The 8,887-nt window shown below is 33.9% G+C and overlaps 1 protein-coding gene across 1 annotated transcript; it reads right to left on the bottom strand.

The window, feature by feature from the left end:
- Nucleotides 1-3,001: 3,001 nt before the first annotated feature.
- Nucleotides 3,002-4,045, bottom strand: LOC131060239 (probable disease resistance protein At4g33300). The gene is made up of 3 exons (XM_057993413.1): nt 3,904-4,045; nt 3,540-3,787; nt 3,002-3,496 (listed from the first exon to the last, which is right to left on the bottom strand). The coding sequence occupies exons 1-3, from the start codon at nt 4,043-4,045 to the stop codon at nt 3,002-3,004; spliced, it is 885 nt and encodes a 294-aa protein (XP_057849396.1).
- Between the last annotated feature and the right edge of the window lie 4,842 nt (nt 4,046-8,887).

Genomic DNA, 8,887 nt, shown 5'->3' with positions numbered 1-8,887 from the left:
TTGCATTATAAAATGATTAAATATACTACCAATAAATAAAAAATAATTAAATATACTACCAATGGATGTAAATTTATGACTAAAATAAGGACTAAATATATGACTAAAATAATGACTATGATGACTAAATAAATGACCATTTAACAACAATCAATGATTAAATTAATGACTCAATATATAACTAAATTAATGAATAAATATATGACTAAATAAAATGACCAAAGAACAACAATCAATGACTAAATTAATGAGTAAATATATGACTAAATTAGCGACTATCATGACTAAATAAATGACCAGATAACAACAATCAATACTAAATTAATGATTAAATATATGACTGAATTAGTGACTAAATATATGACTAAATTAGTGACTAAATATATGACTAAATCAATGACCAAATCGATGACCAAATTGATCAATCAAAACAACTAGTGGTCACGTGACCAAATTGATTTATGACTGGCAATAAACTACTAGTGGTCACATGATCAAATTTAGTCATTTATCTACAATTTTTGGTAGTTTTTTTAGTCATATATTGTTGTTTTTGTACTAGTGTCTGGATTCATGCTATGTTTTCACGACTTTGACGTATTCAGTTAATTTCTAGATCATTTTTAGGAGCTTATCAGTTTTATCAATCATCGAGGTTTTTGTGAAAGTATCTATAATTTTAGATAGTCCCTATCTAATGCCTTGGATTTCACTAATGACCTAGCAAAAACACTTCTCCTAACTAGAAGTGGCGTTAGCCAATAACAAGTCAATATCCACCAAATCCCTTTTACTATTATCTGGGTCCACCTTGTCGAGGTTTAGGGGAATATCCAACTTGATCTCTTTATCCTCTTTTTTGTTTAGATCCCTAGACTACCCAACCTTATGCTTTTTCGGGCTATTAATGCTCATGTCTTGGGGATGAGGGGCCTTGTTCTTTTTGGATACCTTTACAGAGGGGGGTTTATACTTCCTATTGCTATTAGTGTCTGGAGTGGCCTTTGAGTTGGGACCCTCATCCTTACAGAGCCTGTACTCAAAATATTCTTCCGACACTTTAAGGTCACACCAGTCCATAGCCAACTCACCCAATATTCTATCATCCTCAATTTCAATATCAGACACAACATGCACATCATGACCAGTTGGGGATTTGAGGTTAGTTTCACATTTGAGGGTTGGCGAGGGCTTAACTTCATTTCTTTTGGCATATTCCATTAAAAGAAGGATTAGGCCCTCATGTAGAAAAGGGTTTACACAGTTCTTCACGTGATTGGAAAGACTATGCTCCAAAGACAAAAGAAAATAAAATAACATAGAAATTTTCCTATCATGTCTAAAATGATTCAAAATAGTAAAATGATGGGAAAATATACTAACATAGCGGTCATCCAGGGTTATGTACCTCATAATCACCTCTGCCACCTTGGCCCATGGTTTCATTAGGTCTTTTCTGTTGTATTCCCCATCGGTCGTTTTCTTAACTCTATCTCTTTTGCTTTGCTTGTCGAAGAAAACATAGAGGGCTTCCTTTGCCACCTTGCGTTCTCTGTAGAACATTTTCCCTCCATTTGTAATTTGGTAATACCTGCAATAAGCTCCTCATTGATTCTGAAATCCGCTCCATAGACACTGATAATTTCATTATTCCAGCCATTAACAAAGCCTTTTGTCGCCCTAGGATCATTACCATGCAGTTTTTTAATGAATGGGAGAAGGCCACCCTTCATAATCTCAGTCCACAATTTCTTATTTTTCTTCCATTTATAATACGAGGTATGATCAAGCTTGTTTTTATCTCCCCCCCCCCCCCAATGTTCAAATTTTGTTTGCCAATTATGAGAATTACCATCTCATAACCAGACCAAAACCAGGAAACCAAGAACACTCTGGAAGCCCTAGTATTATGATGATACTAATTACTGCAGTGAGTGGCTTTACACATGTGAAAAGACTGCATCATTAACATTTGACCATTGAGAATCCACAAGACCTGCAACATCCTTTCGTGCCAGTTCATACAACTGCATTGGGAGAGTTTCCCCTTCCCTCCACCATTTGATTTTCTCATAACCCAAACCCAAGTTAGCCCCATAGTCTGCAAGCTGATTACCTTCCTAAAAAATATGTGTGATTAATTAGACAATTAATCATGTTTAAGGAGTCACTTTCGATCCATACCTTATGATCTCCCCGGAAAGCAAGTTGGAGCCCAAGGTAAGCTATGTTTGCCTTAGCAAAATGGTTTGTCTAAGTACCTAGTGGGAGTGTCACTACTGAGTCAAGCCTACCATTTTAATCACAAGCAACTACCTTTTTATGGACAAAGTTGGTCAATATTTAAATTTGAATTTTAAAATTTTAGATACTAAATCTATAATCATATGATCAAAAGGAATAGGTACAAAGATTTGAATTCAAGTTTTAAAATTTTGAAGGTCAAATCTGTGATCACCAAGTGAAAATTATCAAAGATGAAAATAGTCAAATTTCATGAATAAGAAAAGACGTAGGAAAAGGTATTTGAATGATTTAATAAATGTATAATTTGAATGAATATACTAGAATGTATAATTACTCTAGGAGAGTTTGAATCTTAATGGAAAAAACAACACCACCATAACTTATACCAATGTATGCACAATATATCATATCACATATGTATCAAAATTCTAATTTCATAAAAAAAAATGTGTTATTTTAAAATGCAAAGTGATATTTAAACTAAACAATAAGATACATTATTACTATTACTGTGTAGATTTAATTTGAAGAAAAAAAAGATAAAGAAAAACAGGGGAGCTCAACATCAAGCTTCACAATTACAAATTAATAAATCTAAAATGATAAAAGTCTATTATCCTAGCTGTCCAAAATTTCTTATTCTATACTATTCTAGGAAAGCCTAGACAGCTAATAGCATTCAACACACAGCATAAAAAAGAAGCGTACACAACTAAGAGCCTCCAAAACGTTGTTTGGTGTACGCATCAAAACTCTAATTTCGTCCATTCAAAGTCTTCAAATACAGCCAATCCAAATTACCTTCTTGCTCCACCACAGTATGAACTTTAAGGTCAGTCCTGGAGGTGCTTTTGAACAGCTGCTCATTCTTCTTATCACAAATCACGCGTTTAAGAGAGGACATTTTGGCTACTCTTTGAAGAGTATCCTTCAGTTCACAGCGTCTCCACTTGTTCACCTTCAGGCATATGCACGACGAGATGTCAAGGAATTTTAATTTTTTCAGATGGCAGATGGAGGACGGCAGTGCTGTCAAGCCTGGTGACTCAAACAATGTTATTTTCTTAAGTGATAGAAGCTTATCCATCTCATCAGGTAGCTTTGCAAGGCGATGGCAATGAGTAACTGACAACTTTTTCAGGGAATTTGAAGAACAGAGTCCTGCTGGCAACTCTTCAAGATCAATGCAGTAGCTCACATTAAATTCCAGAAGCCCAGGAAAGTTGAACGTTTTATCCCTACCAAGGCCCTCGCATAGACTCATATATATTTTTTTTCAAACTCTCAGAGACCTTCCACTCCTCAGGAACTATCAGCCTTTCAAGATGCAGAGTTTTAAGTTGAGAAAGTTCTTGGAAACCAGCCACACCACTGAGCTTGCTTCGTTTTGCTCCATCAGCATTATGGATTATCAGAACCTTGAGATTTTTCATTGTGTGCAAAAACGTTGGAATGCAATATTCACTTGCAATGAAATATAAAACCAAAGCTTTCACCTTAGGGAACTCCATTTGAGGCCAGTCTGTGTCCTTCATTGCCCCTAAACATTCCCAAAAAACACGAAAGTCAAAGCTATACTAAGATTAATTTTGGCGTAGGAAGCAAAATCATAGGCAAACTTGAAGGACAATCTAAAAGACCAGCTGTAGCAGTTACCTGTGTGAATGGAAACAGTGTGGGCTTTAGATGAAAGAACTTCCCAGTCGGAGGGCAACTGATCTTTCATTTTAGGCATATACAGCCTTCTACGATAAATATTATTATCATGATTTGCCAAATACAGGGCCAAATCTCTCATTACATCATGTTGGGAAAATGAATATTTATCCATATCTCTCATTACATAATGTTGGGAAAAGGAATATACATCGATGCAGTCATCTGTGATCTCTTGGGTGCTGGCATGACAAGTTAGGGAAACATGTTACTAAGAAATTATGATACCAGAAAATAGAAAATTGAATTGAAAATAAAAATTTAATATATCACAACAGATTTCAGCTACAAAGAAGGTATAAAAATATAACAAATCATGTGAAAGATAAGAAGGATTCTACTTGCTTTCCTCCAAATGAAGGTCTGTTCTTCCATTCAAGTTGAAGTCCAACTTTCTGTGCAATTCAACAATACTAAACTCCCAAATCTTAAAATAAATTTACACCTAAACCGTTCAAGAAGTTTTGAGCTTCTATATGATGAGGCCAAACTTTTCACTTCTAAGTTCTTCTCAGAACTCCTACCATCAAGCGAATTTTGTATCAAACACAACAGACATAATGAAGATAGAAAGCTGTTTGCTATGAGTAGCAATGCTCCTTACCCGGTATTCTTCTTCAAATCCAAAAGATGGCGATCTGCAAACTTCCATAAAAGCATCTTGGCTTCACTCGACTTCATTTCACGAACATAAACCCAAATATCTAGCAATGCCTTTGCAGGAATGGTTTTTCTTTGTGGGAATGCACCCAGGTCCAAGAAGCACTGCTTTTCTTTGTCCTTCAGCTCATCGATGCTTGTTTTCAATTTATTGAGAATGTTATCCTTTTGATTATCATTGAAAGGTTCTCTTGCTGAAAGCCTTTTCTCAGCTCATTCCCAATCACATTCGGATTTACCATAGAGAGAGCTACCAATTACTGTAAGAGCTAGTGGCAGACTATTACACTGTTGTTGAACCTGCACATAAATACAAGCAATCATGAAGAATCCAGACCCGGAGAATACAGTTGAAGAGAACAAGTAAATGAAGAACAGGTGAGGAGGCTATCTTTTCGACCAGTTCTTTATCAAAACCAATTGGAATGGAAGCTATGCCAAAGGCATGGTAGCAAAAAAGTGACAGAGCATGCTCCTTTTGTAACAACGGTAGCTCATAAACGCGTGTCTCATAACCAGGTTCATTTGGGGTGACTTCTTTATCTCTGGTGATTACTAGAGTCTTGTATTTCTATTCCTTAAACAGCAGTTTTTTCAGGTCCAGCTTCGACCAAATGTCATCCAATACCACAAGAATTTGTTGATTTCTTGACTTTATTTCCGATTGCAATTCTTTACGTGCATTCTGAACATTTATAAAGTTAGATGCTTGCCTACCCACAATCTTTTTCTATATGGTCTTGAGGATACTTAGGAGATCTGGGCTTTCTAAACCTCAATGTATATTACTTTCTCCTTAAAGTACTCTGCAAATCATGGGAAGCTTAGTAAGATTCATTTTCCTCTTTGGGAGTTACAAATACAGCGTGAAACTAAGGGCTTAATTTCAATTTTGTGACAACGTAAATTATCATCATTGGGGTTGCTGATCAACAGCCAGTCACGTTTTGTCCAATGCTGAACTGATTGGGGGACCAAACTAATTGTAGTTTTATTTTTAAGCACAAATCCAATGCCAATGATAGATCTATGCCAAATCTATGGAAAATGAGATACTCACCAAGATTACATATGATAATTTCATGTTCTCCAATTAAACATTTATCAAAGTAGTTGTAAATCAATTCAACAGTTAAAAATGTACGTACTGTTATTCAAACATTTTATCAAATAATTAAAATCCGAATTAAGAACATGAATTTTATTTTATTTCATATCAGGAATAGAGTATAAAACAGGGCATATTATGAGGAGCTGAGTTCCATAAGTGCAAGATATAAACCCCTAATACATGTACTAATCTGAAGCCAATAAACCCATTACAAAAACATTAAGAAACCATCGCCATAATATTCATATAACAGAGAGGATAAACCATCACCATAGTATCTAAATATCAAAAACTAATGAAGTTACTAACAAATTGCTGCACCTATCAAACCACAGTAATATCAGACAGCAGAACTATGAGACTAAAGTACTCTCGGACTGCGACACAGACAAACTATTCCCAAAGACCCTTGGCATTGCTGCTATATTGTGCATAATCACAATCATAAATTTCAATGGGAAGTAAAAACAGGAATTTTTTTCTAATTTATGATATTAATATTCATAGAGTTTTTAATTTGATTATGTAACATTAATGTTTTGAATCATATTTTATGGTCCAACATTTTTTCTCTTGGTTCCTTAGACCACTAAGTCTCCTGCATTTTCAACTGTAAATTTTTTATTTATTAAATATTTAGATAAAATTATAGAAAAAAGCCAATAACAATTTTATACTCAATTTATTATTTGAAATAATACTGTGGATAACAGCCGGTGCTATTTTCTAAGGTCTGCAAAGCGCTCGCGTATCCAAATTTAATGTAATAGTTACTTATAGATCTAATAAAACACGCGGTGCAGAATCAGCACAAATTGAAGCTAATACAGAATTCAGAAGCATTAATTTAGATTATGTTCTGGCTACATTTATGCAACTAAAATAGTGTAAATTGGTCATTACAAACGGCGGCTGCCAAGTCACGTGGTATGATGTCTGACAAGTCACGAGTCATTTGTCGGCTTCCAAAATTTCTCTCTTAGAAAAAATAAGATCCGTCACTTTGCTTCATCTTAGACATGGTGAGGTCACACAGAACTCCACCCCGAGAAGTGTAATATGGACAGGTCATATCTATTTGATGACCTTGAATACAAACAATAATCAATAATTTATTACGACGTCTAACTTCATTAGCTTATGTGAATGGAGTAAGTAGTTAAATCCATTTTTAAGACAAATCAACTCTTTCATGTTTGTTTGTTGTTTTTGTATTCTATATATTAAACAATTGACGTAGTGTGTCAAGTCCCTATTCAGATGTTTTAATTTGATATAGAGATTAGTGAAAGAAACATTTGGTTTAAGCCTTTTTATAAGAGATTATAAGTCAAGGAGGCAAATAACTTAAATTGAACATTGGAATCAGATCATTTGCAAATTGAGTACTTTCATTCTTTTTAATATCAACAAGCGCATTGACTCTATGTACATTTATCATATATGTCTTAATATTTAATCCATATATGTAATATATGAAGATTCTCTAAAATGAGTGACTGAGACAACCGAAAATGATTAGGAGAAATAGGGTTGAGAGAAAAGGCATAGTGTTTAGCATGCAGAATTTTTTTTTTGCTTCAAGACAATTTCTGGATAGAGATAATATAGTTGCAATATACTTCAAGAAATGGCTAGAAATGCATAAACAGATAAAAACAAATTGAGAATAACTGTAGCTGCTTCTGGATATGATTGTGTGACTTTTTTTGCATCAACGTTTCGGATCACACTTTGTGATCCATCGTTGGGATGTATAGAGAATGTTACGATATGAAAGAAGGTCAAATCATTCTCAATACATCCCGACGATGGATCATAGAGTGTGATATGAAATGTTGATGCAAAAAAAGTCACACAATCATATCCAGAAGCAACTACAGATATTATTATGGATTGTGGAAATCTGAAAAATTTTAAATTGAGAATAACTATCATAAATCTGTTATAGTCTTAGAATTGGGCAAGTTCTATATGCATTGTTCATCAAGCCAAAAGAACAAGACATGGAGTGCACATAGCCAGCCAAACATAATACTCAATACTATATATACATCTTTACATAGTTTTAACAATAACTATTGCCACTATAAGGATTTGCACAAAGAAAGTTTTTCTCTTGCACTTGTTTGTAGTTTTCTTAAGGGACGCAAAATATACTTTGTTATACGTTTTGCAATTTTGTACTTTGTTTCTTTATGATTTGGGAGTGGTCTCAATATTAAAATATGATGAGGCTATAGAGTTCAAATGGAACCTGCTTATGACCTAATTCTTCAATTCAATAAACTTGGTAAAATTTTTGTGTTGCAATAACTTCTCCTTTATGTTGTACGTGATGGTGAATGAATGCAGGCATATTTGTATAGGAACAAATGACAAAGTTTTTGAGAGATGTGTTGCCTCTCACCTAATATGCTAAACTCAGTTTTTAGAAAAAGAAAATATAATTTAGAGTTGCCAAGACTCTAGGGTCAAGAGCTTGTAGCGAAGGGGGAGTTTGACATCGAAAGATTATTCAGTGAAGTGATTTAAGACCAACTTAGGAATGTAAAGTAATGTAAAGCCAACATGGCTATTTCATTTTCTTTGAGTGAGAGAGAAGATTAATAAGGAACCAAAACCCATCATAAGGACATAACAAAAGAAGGCATCTTGAACTAGTCTAGATGTGATGTTCTTTTGCTTCCTCTTTACAACTAATGAAAACATTGGTAGAAGATCGAAATATTTTTTTCATATTGAATGAACATAGTTATAAAAATAGACAGGACGGCAAGACAATATAAGGCAGTCATGTCAACTTTGAAGTTTGATTCTTCTTATGTATTACAATATAGTGTCAGTGGTGGTCATTCAAATATTGATTATATATCAAAATGCTCAAGAATTTGTCTCTATGTCCATAAAAACATTGAGAACCTGCAAAACTTTAGGGCACATGAGCTTCCATAAGGATTTCCTATTTGTTGCTAGTTGTTAGTGAGTTGGTGCTAGAAGACTGTCAAAGTGCATAAGCTTCTCTACATTTTATTTCTTTTATAATAGCATATTTATCTATAAGTTCAAAATTTTGAAACTGAATATATAATTATTAACATATATTATTTTTTAAATATTTTGTAATATTTTTTATTCGCATTAATAAATAAA

This window comes from Cryptomeria japonica, chromosome 9, assembly GCF_030272615.1.
Source record: "Cryptomeria japonica chromosome 9, Sugi_1.0, whole genome shotgun sequence".
Classification (NCBI taxonomy): Eukaryota; Viridiplantae; Streptophyta; class Pinopsida; order Cupressales; family Cupressaceae; genus Cryptomeria; species Cryptomeria japonica.
This window is presented reverse-complemented; position numbering and strand designations above follow the sequence as displayed.

Excerpts from the sequence above, each read along its gene's own strand:
- LOC131060239 (XM_057993413.1), bottom strand. The coding sequence starts at position 4,045 with ATGAGAGATTTGGCCCTGTATTTGGCAAATCATGATAATAATATTTAT. Across the intron at positions 3,788-3,903 it reads CACTGTTTCCATTCACACAG|GGGCAATGAAGGACACAGAC; the intron begins GTAACTGCTACA and ends GGGAATGTTTAG. Across the intron at positions 3,497-3,539 it reads TAGTTCCTGAGGAGTGGAAG|GGCCTTGGTAGGGATAAAAC; the intron begins GTCTCTGAGAGT and ends AGTCTATGCGAG.